The 17,305-nt window shown below is 43.8% G+C and overlaps 1 protein-coding gene across 2 annotated transcripts in view; it reads left to right on the forward strand.

Moving 5' to 3' along the window:
* foxp4 (forkhead box P4) overlaps nucleotides 1-17,305 on the forward strand; it is a 93,545-nt gene that overhangs the window by 27,661 nt on the left and 48,579 nt on the right. For both annotated transcript variants that reach the window (XM_005924689.3, XM_005924688.3), the window contains exon 2: nucleotides 5,717-5,896. In XM_005924689.3, the coding sequence (XP_005924751.1) occupies nucleotides 5,726-5,896 (171 nt within the window). In that variant the 5' untranslated portion in view covers nucleotides 5,717-5,725. The remainder of the gene's footprint in view (nucleotides 1-5,716; nucleotides 5,897-17,305) is intronic.

The following is a 17,305-nucleotide window of genomic DNA, read 5'->3' on the forward strand; positions in this document are numbered from 1 at the left end:
ACATACGGAGCGATCTCATCGGTGCGGAATGTGCTGTGTGTTTACCTATGGCTCCAGAACCCACCTGACCGAGGGAGGCTAATCTTTATGGGCTCTGTAAACAGGGACTTTGTCTTCTGAGAACTGCAGGAGGGCAAGAAGACACACAATTCACACAGCATGCAAACATAGACATGCACAATAGATAGAAGAGGCAAAAAGCATACTGCAAGTTAGCATACATACTCTACAACAGTACACAGAAAGGCGCACATGCATGTGCAGAGACACATGCACACGCAAAAGTGCTATTAAATGCTTACCCAAACTAAACACCATATGGCAGACAGTCCTGCAGAAGTATAGAAAAACTCCTCGTGTTTTCATAGTGAGGGATTTTCTTATCATCTGCACTCTGAGCCCCCTCTCTTCTTCTCTCCACTCCCTAACAAAAGCACCGGCTTCTTCATTAGCCAGCTGCACAGCACAGTGGAGGTCAGAGTACAGGCCAGTGCTGCTAGCTCCTCTTTCTGGGTTGATGATGCTCTTTGAAGCCAGTCAGTCAGCCAGCCAGCCGGTAGTAGATATTGGCCCACATCTGACTGACTATCTGTCTGGGATAATGGAGTTCACCTGTTAGCACTGGAGCAGGGCCAGGGCAGCCGCAGACATCTAGCATTAGCCCTTTTGCTGTTAGCCAACCTGTTAGCGCTGGCTGACAGCCAAAGTAGCCCGGAGCAGTGCTGCTAGCAGCTGCTAGCTTTAGCTCTCTGCTGAAGTCTACCTGGCTGGTATATGTCTGGTTTATGCGGACACGTTTTTTTGTTTTTCTTTTGTGCCTGTGTGTGAATGTAGTGTGTTATTTCCTCACTTCACCTTTGACCTCATTCTTTTTTTTTATTGAAACTAATACACGTCAGCTCAGAAATGCCACACAGATATCCCTCCTATTCCTCTTCCTCTCATTCTCTTCTTTCGCTTTCTTCTCAAGGATAGAAGGAGAAGACAGCTTAAGATCTCTGAAACATCCACAGAGGCTAGGTGAATATTTTTGGATTAAACTGAATGCAACAAAGCAATTCGGTGTCTTGACAGAGAACTGGTAACATTTTGTTAATAAGCAGTGAAATAAGGCAAATATAGTTAGCACTATGAATATGCTTCACAACAATGCATGCTCTGTTGACAGTAATTAGTTTAACTGACTTTAGAGTGACTGTTCTTAACAAGTCTGCTAAGCATGTGCTGACACGCACACGGTAGCCTCATTGGTTAAATAGTCATTTGCTTGTGTAAAAAGGTAAAGCGTTAGGTGCTTTGATAGCAAGATGTTGTAGAACTCCTCCAATAGTCACTGCTTTATTTATTAAAGCAAATATATCTACTTATTGCTTTTCATTTCTTTCTATTGTTTTACACCCAACAGCAGAGTATGTCATTGTACATATAAGTACAATTTGCTCAGTGCTTCGGGTTGTGTTTCTCACTCATTAACCAACAAATGGATTTATGAAGACATAAGTGGCCAGATCTGATAGTTGGATTTGTTCTGGCGTTTGGGGTTAAATCAGATTCCCTCGGGGATAGTGTCACAGTTTATTTAGCACCGGAGTCTGACAGCTTGTTGGGTGAGAGTGTGAGAATATGGGCGTGTAAGTGTTTACTAAATCATGATCTGTCTTTGCATGACAGTGTTCCTGTCCTTGTCAAAGCGCAAATGTAGAGCAGCTTAGGCTCTTTGTAATGTTTTCAGGAGACAAATCCTTTAGCTTTCCCCAGTGACAGTAAATAGGACGTTCTCTGGACAGAGTGACAATAACGACTGCAATTCCCATTCCTTCCTCCGAGACTGTCATTTGTAATGAAGTAAAGTCCTCGCAGTTGTAACAGTTAACCAGATATTTTGTGCATCCACAGAGCCGCTCTTTGTCAACTCTGAATTGAGATTCCTGATTACAAAACAGGTTAGAGCTGTGGCTCCTCAGATACTGTCTTCAGAAGACGGTCTCACTTGCTCACAAATATTGATTGAACTATCAGAGATCATAGACATAACCTATGTGGGTTCTATTTCAGGGTGAAAACTTTAATGTTTTCCAGGGTTGAACCTGCCACTAGTTGCCAGGCATAACCAGAGGGAGAAAGACGGCATGAAGAGAGCAGGAGAGATAATTCAAGAGTCAGATGAAAGTAGATAGATGATGGAGTGTAGATACTGGTACAGACATTTTTCCCCCTTACCCCCTCCCTCCTCCACTCACTCTCCCTCCCACTCTTATTCCCTCAGTTCTTTGCCTAATAAGCAGCGTTCCTGTGAGCTGATGCAAGGCGGAGGAAACAGAACAGGCGTTCTGGGAGTGCAGGAAATATTCCCACATGAGGCATAACATGATAAAGACTTATTATCTCACTAAGCTGCTGTAAACACAGATGCACACATAAATGCACGCCGTACACAAATCTCTCCCCCGTCTCGCACAAACACACATGCATTCGCAGAAAGTGAAACTGGTCCGGCTTTACAAAGTTCCTGATGAGCAGTGACCAGGAGGAATCTGACAGAGCAAATACCACAGACAAAGCCTGGGAGTCAGCCGCGGTGAGCCAGCTTACTGGGCATTTGGCTCGGCTTGTTTGAACTTCACACACCCAGAGCAATGGGAGGAAACAGAGTGAGAGTTTTTTGTTCTGATCATTATTATTAATGCTGTGTTTTTGGGAACATCTGAACAAGCTACAGTACGTGTTGCAACAAGACTCGTCCCAACGCCTCTCGGCTCATCAATCTCACCAGACGCACACATAAACACATGCACCAAGCGTTCGCAGTGAGCTAATCCATTACAGTACAAAGGTAGGTGTCAGCCTCTTAGACAAACACACACAAACACTCACGTATACGCCAGAGTCATCAGAAACATGTTGAGTCCCATTACCCTCCTTCTCTTCTCCATCCCAATTAAAAGGCAAAAGAGGCCTTTTATTTCCCTCTCTTCCAAACACATTCTTTATCTCTCTGATCTGCACTCCGCCCTCCCTTGCTCAGTCCCCTCGGGGTAGTGGGAATGTCTCTCCCCACACACTCTCAGGTCAGGGGTTCAGCAAGAGAGGGTCTGAGTATGTAGCGAGATTGAGAGAGCAAGAAAGAGGCGCAGATTGAGAGCGGGGTAGCGGGCTGAGGCAGGCCTTTGCACGGGCAGCTCCTCTTCGCTGCCAGAAACACTTAAATGTAAAAATCGTGTGTGTCTGTGTGTGTGTGTATCATAACCCTAATCAAAGACTTCAGGGTAGATTTATGCCCCTGCCTTTTTCCCGACCTCCATTACACCAACTTATATACACCCATTACAGGATATGACAGAGTACACACCCTTTAGATGGGCATACCACCACACTGGCCTGTGTGTGTGTGTGTGTGTGTGTGTGTGTGTGTGTGTGTGTGTGTGTGTGTGTGTGTGTGTGTGTGTAAAAGACAAGGCATGTGCTTGCAGCTTTAAACACTTCCCACTTTCCCATTAGGTCCTTGTCCACCTGCAAGCTCCATCTCTCTGTCTGTCTTTATCTCTCTTCCCCTCATTGCTAATAAGGTCAATGAGAAAGAGTAAAAAGCAGATGGGTCTACAGTACATTACGGCATGGCACAATATAGTGTGGGATAGATAGCAGACCGGTGATTCATGCGTAGTGAAATGTGTGATGATGTGAGGAGTTTTCTACCGCAGTGCAAAGTCAGTGGACTGTGCGGCGAGATCTGTTGATCACTCAGCACTATGCCTTGCTTCATAATATTACCTCAGGGAGTAGTTTGACCTAGCAGGGGTCTGGATGAAGGCGGGAGGAGATGAGGGGTTGGGGTGGGGGTGGGACAATGAAAAAGAGAGCGAGAGAGCGCACTGAGGAGAGGAGTGAGGTTGGAGATTAAGTGACTAGCTTTAAATGTCACAATAACGCTCTACTTCTCACTCTTAACTTCACAGGCGGATGGGTGCCAGGAGGGAGACAGGGGAGAGTTAATGGGGAGGAAAAATACTGCAGTGTGATTTGTGGCTCTCGAATGGCGCTGCTTGTTAGGGAAGAGTCTCGAACTGGTGAAATATGTCAGTAAGCACCTTGTACTTTTAAAGGTTTCGCTCGCAATATTTTAAAAAATAATAATCCGTATGGCAAAAAATGGTCTCGCCACAGTGGCCAAACAGTAGCTCGTCTGGGACTGAAACCGGAGAGAGAGGTTTTCATATAAACGAAGACATTCTGAATCCTTCTCATAGAATTCCTCGATGATCCACGTTCGCCCGGTGCGCTTAAGTGGCACTGATAGCTTGCATGGATTTATTTCCACGTTCTAAGGCCTTGAGACGCTTGCCTCCAATACTTTTGATTCTATCCCCAGAAAAAAAAGTGATATAGAGTGGAACTGACACAAAAGAGCGGAAAATTTATATCCGGGTTTTGCAAAACCTTTAAAAGTGGAACCAGACTATCAGCAGGGCTGGAGACCTCATCAATGAGAAAACCTGTTTTGTTTTGTTTTTTTGGGGGGGAGTATGATTTGAGAGAACTGACCATTTAACAAGCCCATCCACCTGCACACACTTGTAACCTCCCCCTACATGCACACAAACATGCTAAGGTCCCTATCCCCCAGCAAACATTTGGCAGCATTCCATTAACAAAGCCACCAGCGATTTCTCACCCTCACCTGCTGTCAGAGAGAAAAAAAAATATGCACACACACACTCATCTTCACCTACTCTTGCCTCAGAGGAAAAGAAAAGTTAGATTCTCCCATGAAATAGCTTTTATTGTTTCCCCAGAAGGCATGGGTTGTACGCCTCTGAAACAACACACACATGCGTTACACGCGCGCACACAGACGCAGACGGCAGGTAGAATGCCTCGATGGCGTTTTGTGTACCCACTCCGGAATGCTGAAGTAAAAGCAAAGAGAACTTTCCCCTTTTAAAGTGTGCACTTGCATGTTTGTGTGTGTCTGTGTGTGTTAATTTCTAAAACTGGATGAGGCAGAAAGACGAGATTGAGCTTGTCATTAGGAGTTCACAGCCTGCGTGCTTGTGTGAAGGTTTGTTTTGTTTTGTATTAGCTGAGCTTGTGTGTGTTCGGCGCACGCAGAGTGTGTGTCTCTGTGTCTCCTCTCTCCCACGCTCGAGCTCCTAACGATGGCAAATGCGCCTGTGTGTTTGCGAGGCGTTGTTTCTCAAAAACAACAACACATCCAGGAACGGCTCGTTTTGTCGGGTTTTGTGGAAGGAACACGCTCTAATTAGAGAGGCCCTCTGAAGGTGCATCAAACAGATCTTTCTCAAAGAGCAACCAGCTCATGTCTCACACACAGCGCACACATGCCACCTCTGATTATTGGAGAAATGTGTGTGTTATTTAACTATATAGCAGAGTATTAACAGACTTGTCAGTTTAGATTTGCTGCACATGTGATCCTAATCCATTGTGTATGCTCAGAGACACACACATTTACATGGAGACACACACAAAAAAAGTGTCTGCTTTAGGTGTTGCTTTGTGGCCTCTTGGGCAGGTTTGTGCATGACCGCGAGCCCTTTTTAGAAAGGAAAGTGTATATGCACATATACGCACACTGTTCTCTCTCTCTCTCCTTCAGCATAACTTTAGTTTCCCAACTTGATCCGTTCTATCAGATAAGAGCTGAAACTGCCCAGGTCAGTTTTGTTCAACCTGTGACACGCCCTTCTGTCCTCAGGTGCCAGTGATGATGGTGGAATCAGCCTCTGAGACCATTCGTACGACGCCGTCCAACCAGAACGGAGTCAGCAGCCTCAGTAGCCAGTCGGATGGAGGGGGCGGTAGAGAGGGTGGGTCCAACGGAGACACCAATGGAGAGATCAGCCCAGTTGACTTACTCCACCTGCAACAGCAACAGGTGTGTGCTTTAGTGTTGCATATATGTGTGTGCATGTTGTTTTTAGGCCTTTGTGGGGTCTCCCTATGGGTGTAATGCATGCTTTTTGCACTGTGTTTCCACCTGTCTGTATGTACTCATGAGACTTGTTTTGCAACCCTTGTGCAACTCGTGATTGTATATATGGCACATCGTATGAAGCAGCATGTACACGTGAGGTCATTGCATAACGTACAGATGTGACAGCACTCGATTGGCCACACAGTAATAGTTAGCTTTGTGTGTGCGAACAGTGAAAAGCTCTGACAGGTTGGCTGGTCGTTGCTTTAATTAGCCACTCTTCGTAATGTGCCAAATAATTCCACTGGGACACAGTTCCCCGCATTAATTCCTACTCGTGAGATTCCCAGTGATGGATATTTACACAGTCCTCACAATCCTGAAGAAGAAAACAGGGAAGAATGAGCTATTGTAGGTAAGCTCTGTGTGTGTGTACATTTCACATTCTTATTTTTATGACATGACACACTCCATATAGCACTCGGATAACGTCTGGAGTTATGCTGTTCTTCTTCTGTCTTTCTCGCTCTCTCTCTCTCTCACACACAGACACACACACACACACACACACACACACACACACACACACACACTGGCCACTGCGTCAAATGGAATTTCCAAACTTTTCCCGGAACTTCTTGGATGAAAATTTTATTTCTCATTCCCCTCAGAATCCACATAACTCTCTACTGATTACTGTCTGAAGGACCCTGGACCTTTACACGTACTACAAACTTACAAACACACACACACACACACACAGAATTTCACAACTTTTTTTTCATATAAAGGTCTCTACACTAGTCATTTGTCCGTAAATACTCAAAAATGTCCGCCATGCTGTCGTCTAATGATCTAATGGTGGAAACTTAGTGATTCACGTTTTTCAGTAAATGTTGAGGCGTTTTCTTTATTGAGTAGATTAATAGATAGAACACATTTTTGTCCTCCTGTTTATTTTTTTATGCATGCTTTGTATGTTTGCCCGTCACAGAGGGTCAGTGTGGGTTTCTGGGTTCTTTCTAGTGAGGAAACCCAGGGGGGGCAAAAAAATCAGGGTTTCCTCCCTGCTGCTAAAATTATTCCCCCCTAATTATAATGATGGAGCCTTAGGTGAATGAAGAACACTCGAAGCCCTTCACTCCTGTCCTGCCCTCCCTCCTCCTTCCCATGACTGCATCCTCACCCTGCTTCCTCAGCAACCTTCAGCCGAGGACACACACACACACACACACACACACAGAGAGACACACACTGCCACGCACAAATGCACACATTTAAACACCAAACCTGTAGCTCATACAAAGCAGGTCTTTATTCTCTTGGACGTGTCTATGCTCTCTATGTTTTTGCACCTGTGTGTGTATATAGGTGTGTGTATGTGTGCGTGAACCCTGGTATTTCCTCTCTCGAGCGGGTTACCAACCACAAACATAGCTCCCTCTCTCTTTCCATCTTTTTCTCTTCCTCTCTTTTGCTGTACTAACCCCCCACCCCCCCACCCCAGCCACTATGGACCATGAAAGACAAGCACAACCTTTCCTCCAGATCCCAACGCTCACCTCACAAAAATGTTACATCCACATATGTGACTGTAAATTTGCATTGTGGTAGTTCTTTATGAACAGCTTTTTTTTTTTTAGTTTAACTCGATTCTCGCGAAGTTGACTTGTTAAGAGTTAAAGGTGTGGTCTTCCTGTGCTGTACATGTTTGTTTTTTTTTCCGTCTGGAACCATTGTGTTCTTTTTTACTTGATTTATGGGTGTTTCACAGCAATGCATTTTGGATTGTGAGGCGTAGTTTTTGCATACATGCGATTATGTTGAGGACTCTTAAACATGTGTCTGCTTAAAATGCTATTAGAATCACCTGTACCGTGTCTTTTCACTGACTTAAGATTCACGCGTACATTTACAAGCTTGCGTGCCACCTTCAGCCCTTCGAAATATCACAAGCCTTTGTTTCCCTTCACATCACACACCTCCCAAACTCTCCGCTCTCGTTGCCTCACTCCCTGGGTAAGATTAAAGCACCTTGGAGTGTTTATTTCTTTGATAGGAGCTGAGTTTTTTAAGTTTATCTTTTATCTTTCATCTGTTTTATTTTTTAAACTTTGTTATTATTAATATTTTATCCATGTTTAAATGAAAGATCTTAGAAAATATTAAAATATACTATATGTAGTTTAAATGCAGCAGGAGTTAAGATGTTATTTTTGTTGTTGCATCCTAACTTTTATTAAGAGTGATAAGAGTGAATTTTGTTATTTAACCTCCTAGGACCTGCCGTCTACATATGCGGACATCACATTTTGGGGCATTTAGACCAAAATACTCAATTTTGCTCTACATGGGCCTGATATCCACTTACGAGTACATTATACTGCTACTGTTCTATCAAAATTTTAAATGAATATCCTCATATGTGGCTCTTATTTTTCTTAAAAACAAAAATAAGGTAAAAAAATAATAATCTGGTAATTCTTTGTTTTTACATTCATCGGGCCCCAATATGCCCAAATATCAAAGAGAAATTAAAAATGCATGCCGTGGAAGAGTTTGGGTCTTAGGAGGTTAAAAGAGAACATTATACTTATTTTAAGACATTTTCATACGACTTTACTAAGTTTTATTAGATTTATTTATTTCATAGTCAGTCTTTAAAAACTAGAAGGAAAATGTCTTAGCTTTAGATTTCAATTTAGGATTTCTAACTTTTTAGTCTGTACTGGTCTTTTGATTTTCGTCCTTTCATATTCAGACTTGATTGTAAAATAATGGTATATATATATATGTATATATATATATATATACATGCATACATTTTCTTTAACTTAAGACGCTACCTAAATCTCATGGACATACCTCCTGCTCCCTTTCCTCCTTTTATCTCCACGCTTGAGTCTCTCACCTGAAGCTATAGTGTAGACCAGCGTTGCCAATGCGCACTGGAGCAGAAAAGATATACACACTGACATACTGGGATCCTGACAGCTCAGTGTTGTCAGAACACAAAGCCATCTTTTCCTTGGGCCTCTTGGGAACCTGAGAGAAATCACAGCCATCTCCAGCCATCAAACCTCTAAACTGGCCTCTGTCTTTGGAGTCTAATTTTTTTATTTTTTATTTTTGTCTGTCATAGGTAGAGAAAATCAGAAAGATAGGAAAGTAAATGATGAGGGATAAACAGAGAAGAGAAATTGGAAGATGGGACTACCAGTCAGCAGGAATGAAGGTAAAAGGACGGGTGAAGAGGCAGCACTGGGACGGAGAAGGGGGGTGGGGTGGGGGTGGGGGGCATTTGTGGGCTGGAAAGAAGAAATAGAGGGATGAGGGAGGGGTGTAATGCTGAGACGTGTCAGAAAAGGGCGCCTGGGCCTCCCTGTGGAATGTGGCCTGTCTGCCTCCCCAGAAAGAACAGAGCAGGAAAGAGGGAAGAAAGTGAAAAGGGGGTGAAGACCAGTTTTGCCCCATCATCGTGGAGAGAGATGAAGGGAGGGCAAGGAGGGAAAACAATGAGCCGAATTACAGAGCGAGAGGAGAGCGAGGTGGAAAAGTGAGAGTGCGGTGGAGAGTGTATGGCAGTTTGTTGAGGTGCCGGGTGTGGACGTGAAATGATGCATAGCAGAAGAGAAATGTAAGCAGGATAAATCCTAACAAACCTCAAAGTGTGTGTGTATGTGTGGCTGGGTGGAGGGTTCACTGACGAGAACCAGGTGTCTCCTATTCTCTCCTTCCGTTTAAGTCTCTCCTACCACCTTTTTCCTTGTTTTTGGCAGATTTTAAGTCTATGCTGTACGTTGCTGCCACCCCCTCTCTCTTCTCACCCATTTCTGTCTCTCTCTTCTCCCCCCCCCCCCATTGCTGTCAATTAATCGCTTCTGGTGATGAGAGGAAGAGAGGAGAAGAAAGTAGGAAAGAGAGTGAGATGGTGACAAAAAGGTGCCATTTCCTCTTGGCAGGGCTACTCATCAGTTGCCTAAACCAGCCAGACAGGAGTTTTTCCCCTCTCTCTTGTGCTTAACTCACTCTTACGCGCAAATAGAAAGTGAGAAGCAGACTGTAGCAGTGGTCTCCATCCCCCAAGGGTTTAAAAGGAACATTGGTTGAGAAAAAGGCAGTTTTAGAAATTGGTTTGGAGCTTCGATCCCCACTCCCATTTGTCATGTTCTATTTTTTCCTCAGTGCTTCCCTCGTTTTGCGCACGTGTGCACGCTCGCACACACTCGGATACTAGCGATCTTTGTCACGCTCGCTTTCTCGTATACGCTCACACAGACACATATAGGAAGTTACACACGTGCACAGAGCTGATGTGAGTTAATGAAGGGTGTAATTAAGGAGCCGCAGTGATGACTGGAGATCAGGGGGAACCGATACAGATCTCAGATATACACAAACACTGATTAAAGATAGCTGTTTTGTGTGTGTGTGTGTGTGTGTGTGTGCATTGTGTGTGTGTGCACGTTCAAGAGTGAACATTTGGGTTTGATGCTGGGAGTGCTTTGCGGACAGATGTATGAGAATGCTGTGTGTGTGAGCATGTTAACAGATGATGAGAGATGCTGGATGATTCATATAACGTATGGCTTCCTGTTAGATTGGCTAGACTCGGTAATTATGGCCCGTATGAATGGAGGTGGGGAGGTTTTGAGCCATATGGGATTCGCTAGCTTTGGCTGAAAAGGCTTTGCTGAATTATGGAAGGTGAATGTTGGTCACTGGGACTGTTGTGTCTTGTTTGACCTCCAGCACTCAACAGAGTTCAATTTCAGGTCAGGAGTGCAGAGCAGATTGAGGTGAAGGGGTGACTTGAAAAGAGAAGGTAGATGGGAAAAGATCATTTCAGTTACTGTTTCTGGATTATTAGGAATAATCAAATTCAGCTCCTTTTTAGTGCATCTGCACAACAGTTTATATACCAATGCATTTTTCTTGCCTGTCTGCATGCATGCATGCATAAACCCATAACTGTTTGTCTGTCATGTGTTCTGGTCACTAAATCAGTCCCACTCTTCTCCCTGAGTGCTGTCACCTCCTAAAAGCTTTCCCTCGGTCTTGCCCAGGCCTTCGTCTTTATGTGGGAGGTCAGTATGGTTCACAGGTCACCAGAGGTCATGCTGAGACAGAGGAGGGGCAAATAGGGTTGCCTACCATCACAGAACACCGACTGCTATTACCGCATTGATACAAAGAGACCTATAGAGCAACTACTTCCTCTAGGAGTCTTAAAAGGAATATCAGTACCCTTTTTGTGTCTTCCTTGAATTTGACTTCTTTACTTTTTCTTTACTCGTTGGGATCTCAGAAAATCAATCTTTGTCTTAACCAGTACTTCATACTTAATAATCAGGATGATTTAAGATATGAACACACAACAAATATAATCGGCTACCCTGACTATCTTTTGAGATCCGGATATATGGAAGCACTCTACTGCAAATCTTTAAAGCTTCTGGGTGCTTGCTTATTAGCATACAAACATCTACCTAAAGAACAAATATGCATCAATACCCAAAATATAGCTTTAGTGTTCAAAGGTGTTCAATTGACCCCCCCTCCTCAAATTTCTCTTTTTTTTCCACATACCTAATTCTAATAGTATTTTTTTGTGTCAATAAAAGAATTTTTAATGCTTTCTCCAGCCAAGCTATTGAAATGCGGAGTTTGTTTTTTTGTTCGCACTTTTGTTCTCTCAGTTCTTTTGCATTTCTCCCCCGTGACCTCCTCATAATACATGCTCATTCTCTAGCTAAAGAGGAAAAATCCACCATAGTTTAGCACATTTCTGAAATTATAGCAGAAATATTCACCACAGTTTTCACATCAACTTGAGCAGTACTGTAAAACTGTAAACTCCTTAATACGGTCTTCCACATAAGTATGCTACAGGACTATAGCAAAAGACGGAGAGTAGACATGGTTCAGCAGACCAGATGAGCTAGCATGGACATAGTCATGGTTGATTGATCCAACCGGTCAAGGGACCCAGAGATGAAAATAGACAGCACGAACACACAAAAAAATGTGTGTTTGTGTGTGTTTGTCCTGTCTCTGTTGTGGAGACAGTGTTATACTCACACATACCTGGGCACCTGTAGGGGTTAGGTTGGGTTTGGTTGCCATGGGAGTGTTTGAAAGCACTCACACTGGGTAGGCCTGGCGGTGTTGTCAGGTAAATAACACACACATGCACACAAGACACGTCGAGGAATGGGCTGCAGCAGACACAGTTTATGGAGGTTAAAAAGTTGAGTGAAATAGGACTTCCACTCCTCAACCTGTCACCATGGTGACTGAAGGCTGTTATAAGGTCACAGGTCACAAAACAAAGCTGAAAGACCTCATTATTATTAGTAACAGCTTGTGTGTGCGTGTGTCTGGGGATGCTTCTCCAGACATAATTGGTTTTAACTGACATGAGATCAGGTGCTCTGTTTCAGAGTTCATCTGGAATAAGGCACCAAGACAGGACAGCTTTAGTCTGCAACCATGCACTCCACTCATTTACCCAAACAAGGAAATGTGTAAGTTAAATATGTTGTTGCACAGGTGGCCGCGCACAGTTAAGGTTCATGAATGTTTCACGTGTGTGGCGGCAGACAAATCTACTTAGTATCATAGAAATAATGTGGCAATGTGTATTGTTTTTCTTGGGTTGCTGTATCCATAACCTGGCTTAGCATGGCATTTTATACAAGCACTTTGGTGGGACGATCCCAAAAAACTGATACTTACACACTCTGGATTGAGCCGCAAATAAATCTGCACGATCATAAAAGTTCTTGCCTGCATATGTAGAAGAGTAATTGGTGAAGAAAGCAGCTTTTTAACCCTTTTAGTCATGCATATTCACAAAATGTTTTGCTCCAGTTTGATCAAATTTGACTGCTGATGCTATGCGCGCAGTCATTAAAATGTTAACTCTTGCCCCGTTTCTTTAGTTGCAGGATTGGTCTTGTTAGCTAAAAATAATCTATCCAGATGTGTGCCTAAGGATGAGACTTGCTTCTAGGAGAACTTCTTGTGTTATAAGGTCCTCCTATTGGGGCGATCGTGGCTCAAGAGTTGGGAGTTCGCCTTGTAATCGGAAGGTTGCCGGTTTGAGCCCCGGTTTGGACAGTCTCGTCGTTGTGTCCTTGGGCAAGACACTTCACCCGTTACCTACTGGTGGTGGTCAGAGGGTCCGGTGGCGCCAGTGTCCGGCAGCCTCGCCTCTGTCAGTGCGCCCCAGGGTGGCTGTGGCTACAATATAGCTTGCCATCACCAGTGTGCATTTGTAAAGCGCTTTGGGGTCCTTAGGGACTAGTAAAGCGCTATACAAATAAAGGCCATTTACCATTTCCTATCCCGGTCCAAGTGCCCGCTCTGTGCTGTTACTTCTTACTACTTAAATCTACAGAACTAGATGGACACTGAGAGGGGAACAAGAGGAAAGTAAAGACAAAATGTGCAACGCTTGCAAGGCTGCCGGGCAAGCAGTTACCCTGGAAACAGTTGAGAGCCCAGGATGCACACAATGAACACACACATATACACACTACACACACAAAAGCTGCAGAGGCCTAAAGTGTTGCTAATTAGCTAGTCTGTGCTGGTCCTTTGTGTGAGCCATTTTAAAGGAGAGATTAGAGTCAACAGGGAGGACGAGAGGAATGTAGCTCTTCTCTTTCCCTTTCTTTTTTTGCCTTCTTCTTGAGCTCTGGAACCGTGCACGGCACCCTCCTTTCACCTGATAGAAAGAATGCCTTTGTTGTCTTGCTAGTTAAGTTTTCCATAACTGAAACACATGACAAATAGCCATAGTTGTAAGTGTTGCAAGTGAAAAGTATAAAAATTGTGTAATCTAGTAAAAAGTAATATGTTAAGCAGGGAAATGGATTAAAGCAGATGTTTTGTGAATGATGAAGACTAAAGAAAGCCATAAAAACTGCCATGAGCAGACTTTTCATGCTGAAATTTCCTTTTCTTTCTGGCTGGTTTCTGGTTTTGTATTATTTTAACCTAAAAATGTGCCTCACTACATCTCTTACTAAATCACACAGTCTAGCGTGCACACATAGTTCCCCATTTCCCCTTTTTTAATAGCACACCCCAACCCTGCTCCTCATTTGGGGAAGTTAAAGATTTTGTGCTTGTTTAGTTAAACTTATTGTACAGCAGCCAGCCTTTGTTGTACTGCCCACTTCCGCTCTGTGTGTGTGTGTGTGTGTGTGTGTGTGTGTGTGTGTGTGTGTGTGTGTGGTAAGGGTGGGTGTTAGGGTGTGTCTATCTCGATCTCTACAGCCACAACCAGGTGTAAAAACCCTCTGAACCAAAAACATGAAAGAGTTTTATTTCCATCGAAGCAGGCAGGCGGGCTAATGCTTTTACAGGCCACTGACTAGGACTGCGTTTTTCTGTTTAACCAATAGACTTCTGAGTGTGCGCATTTCTCTTTGTGTGTACGTGTTTGTGCATGCATGTGCACATGGCAGACAGTCTTTGTTTGTGTATGTATGTATGTGTTTTTCCTCTGTCTCGCGCGCTGGGTCTTGGCAGTGTCTTGCATGTGTTATTAGTTTGCTTTTTTTCCCCCCACGTTTTTTTTTTTTTTTTCGGTTATTAATAATAAGAGTTAAACGGTTTCCATATGTGAGGCCTGGTTGCCAGGCTAGTGCTATCCTCATCATGGTTTGGGCAGGAGAAATGGCTGAAACGTCACCCAGCTAAGACCTGCACCTATGTGGCCTTATCTTCCCAGGAGCATGACCCGACTACTAAACTGTCCTACCTTATACGAGATGAGTGCTAAATATTATAAGTGTGTGTGTGTGTGTTTTCCTCTATGGGTTGGGTCTGTCTGGAGCGAGACCTTCCCTCCTGCCAAACGAGTTGTGTTGAAAACCGCAGGGAAACTGCATATGTGTATATAATATATGACGTGTATTTGTGTGTGAGTGTGCGCACGCGCGTGTGTGTGTAAGGAAACTGCTGTAGAGCTATTTGCCATCAATTAGCCGCCTGGACTGAGCTGAGGCCTACAGTACAGAGGGAGCTGCTTTTATATTCCCTAGGAAGGGAGTTCCTCTTTCTTTCTGTCCCTCCTCACCTCATCATTATCTATAATTGTCTATTTCTCCGTGCCCTTTTCCCTTCACTTAACAGAAAATAGCCGAAAAGCTCTCGTGTTGGATTTAAGATGTGTGTATATGATGATGAATTGTGTCATGATATAAAACAGTTCTGGGTATTCGTTCAGCTCTTTTTTTATGACCATGGGTATACCCCCGTGAATCAATAGAAACATTAGATGAGTGTCGGGACATAGTTGAAGGGGAGAGGTTTTCTCGTTTCACAAAACAGTTTTGAACTGAAGAGAACCATCTGGAAGTCGGCAGGGTCCCCGGAGTTTAGAACAGGTCCCTTCTGTGAAAAATAGTATGTGAAAAAAAAAAAATCTAAAATCAGCCAGGGTTTTCAAACACTACGACGTATTTTGAAGTTCTTTTGGAGTTTGTGAGTTTTTATAGCATTGGCTCTTGAATACGGTCTTTCCTCTCTTTAATGGTCAGTCTGGGGCCCAGAGAAGCTTGCTTCAGCCATTTTAAAAACCTCAGCACTCAAACGGTGCCTTTATATTGCGGAAACATTACATTAAATAGCTGAACGGGCCTGCCGCTGGCCGGTGGTTCCGAAGGTGTCCCAGATAGTTTAGACTGAGGCATTTGGTGTTGCTTAAGCTCCGCTAAATTGGTGGACAACTGGTCTGAAATCCACGTTTGAGGGAGCGAAAACAAATGACAGGAAAGCTGGTGAAGGGGAGGGCGGAAAGACCTGATTAATACCAGAAAAAGAGAAGGCGTGCACGATGAGGAGTCGGAGGAAAGGGTTGAAGGCTTGGCAGAGGGTAGTTTATTTGTAACCCACCGTGAAATTGACAGGCTTTAGAAGGCTTTGGTTCAAGCTGCAAATTCCTTCTGCATATATGTTTACCCCGTGGAAACCCCTGATCTGTCTTAAATATACTCGCCATTGCCTGTTTCCTTTGTTGCATTGTTGTATGTACGCTAAATCAATAAGGTCATGACTGGCATGGTGAATAACACTACCTAAAACTCCTTTATTTTCTCCGCGATGATTCCTTCTGTAGACACCGCCGTCGCAGTGGCTCAGCAGACTGTTTTTCCTCCTTTCTGTGCTACAAAGGAGCCTATATTTGTGTCCTTGCAAAATCCTGCAAAATTCCCATTAAATTTAATGTCTGCTGGAAAAAATGAGCATCAGTGAAATCAGCTGCTGTAATGTTTGGTTGGAATAAAAACTTCCTGACTGCAGCCTTGATGACGACAGTTCCATAAAAGCTCTTTACCAATATAAAACTGTGCAAGATGGTTAATACATATCTGTTACAACAACTTTTAAATACTTTACACGAGAATGCCGTTCATTCAGTCGTCACTATAGCCGTCTTTTGTCTGTCAGTCAAAGGCGGAAGGCGAGGGTCCCCTCTTAAGCCCAACAGCTGCATTCACAAGACTTTGCTTCCATTGGAAGACCCGGACAATCTATTTTAGGCCTGCGCCTAACCCGTACCTGCTGTCAGAATTTGCTGTTGTGAAGAAGGGTATGGATAACAGATTTCTAGAGATGAGAGGCCAGGGGTTCAGAAAGACAGAATACTTGGAGGAGTGCCAAGCAAATATTTGTGTGCATTATATGGCGAGGTAGAGTGAAGGTGGGAGACAGATCAGGTGATGTAGACGGAGAGAAATAAAGTGATCTGGGAAAGCAATCTGGTTTATGTGGTGACTGACAGTGATGCATTTGATACATGAGATTTCACTGTGGCTGTAACCAAGCCCTCACTCATATATGCCCCAAAGTCATAGAGCAATCTCACTAACTGTCACCTCTTCAGGAATCTCACTTTGTGTACAGTGTGTGTGTGTAAATACTGGGCCTATCTCTGTAGGCAGGTGAGCTGATACTATACTGTGTATCATCATCCTTTTAACAAATTTACATGCTTTGTAGATTGTATTACATCTGCTCGGTCTTGTTTCATCTTCTCTCTGATCATGATTCCCTCTGAGTAGCAAGAGAAAGAGAAGGAATCAAAGATAAGAGAGATTAGAGCCAGGAAAACTAGTGGAGTAGCACAGAACGAGCCAAAGAGAAAGAGGGAGTAAATTAAAGTCGAGGGGGATTTTAGTGGAGTTTGAGGGTGTTTTTGGTGCCAAAGTGAGGAGAAGCAGCGCACATGGATACAAGGGATCACTGGATGACCCAGGAGGATGGCAGCATCCACACAGCTTTAGTTTGGCTTTCAGCTTCAATAACAGCCCTCCAGAAAGGAGATAGCAAGAGAGAGGGAAGAGTTGGGGGGGG

This window comes from Haplochromis burtoni, unplaced genomic scaffold (genome assembly GCF_018398535.1).
Source record: "Haplochromis burtoni strain Fernald_Lab_line unplaced genomic scaffold, NCSU_Asbu1 Contig_79, whole genome shotgun sequence".
Taxonomy (NCBI): Eukaryota; Metazoa; Chordata; class Actinopteri; order Cichliformes; family Cichlidae; genus Haplochromis; species Haplochromis burtoni.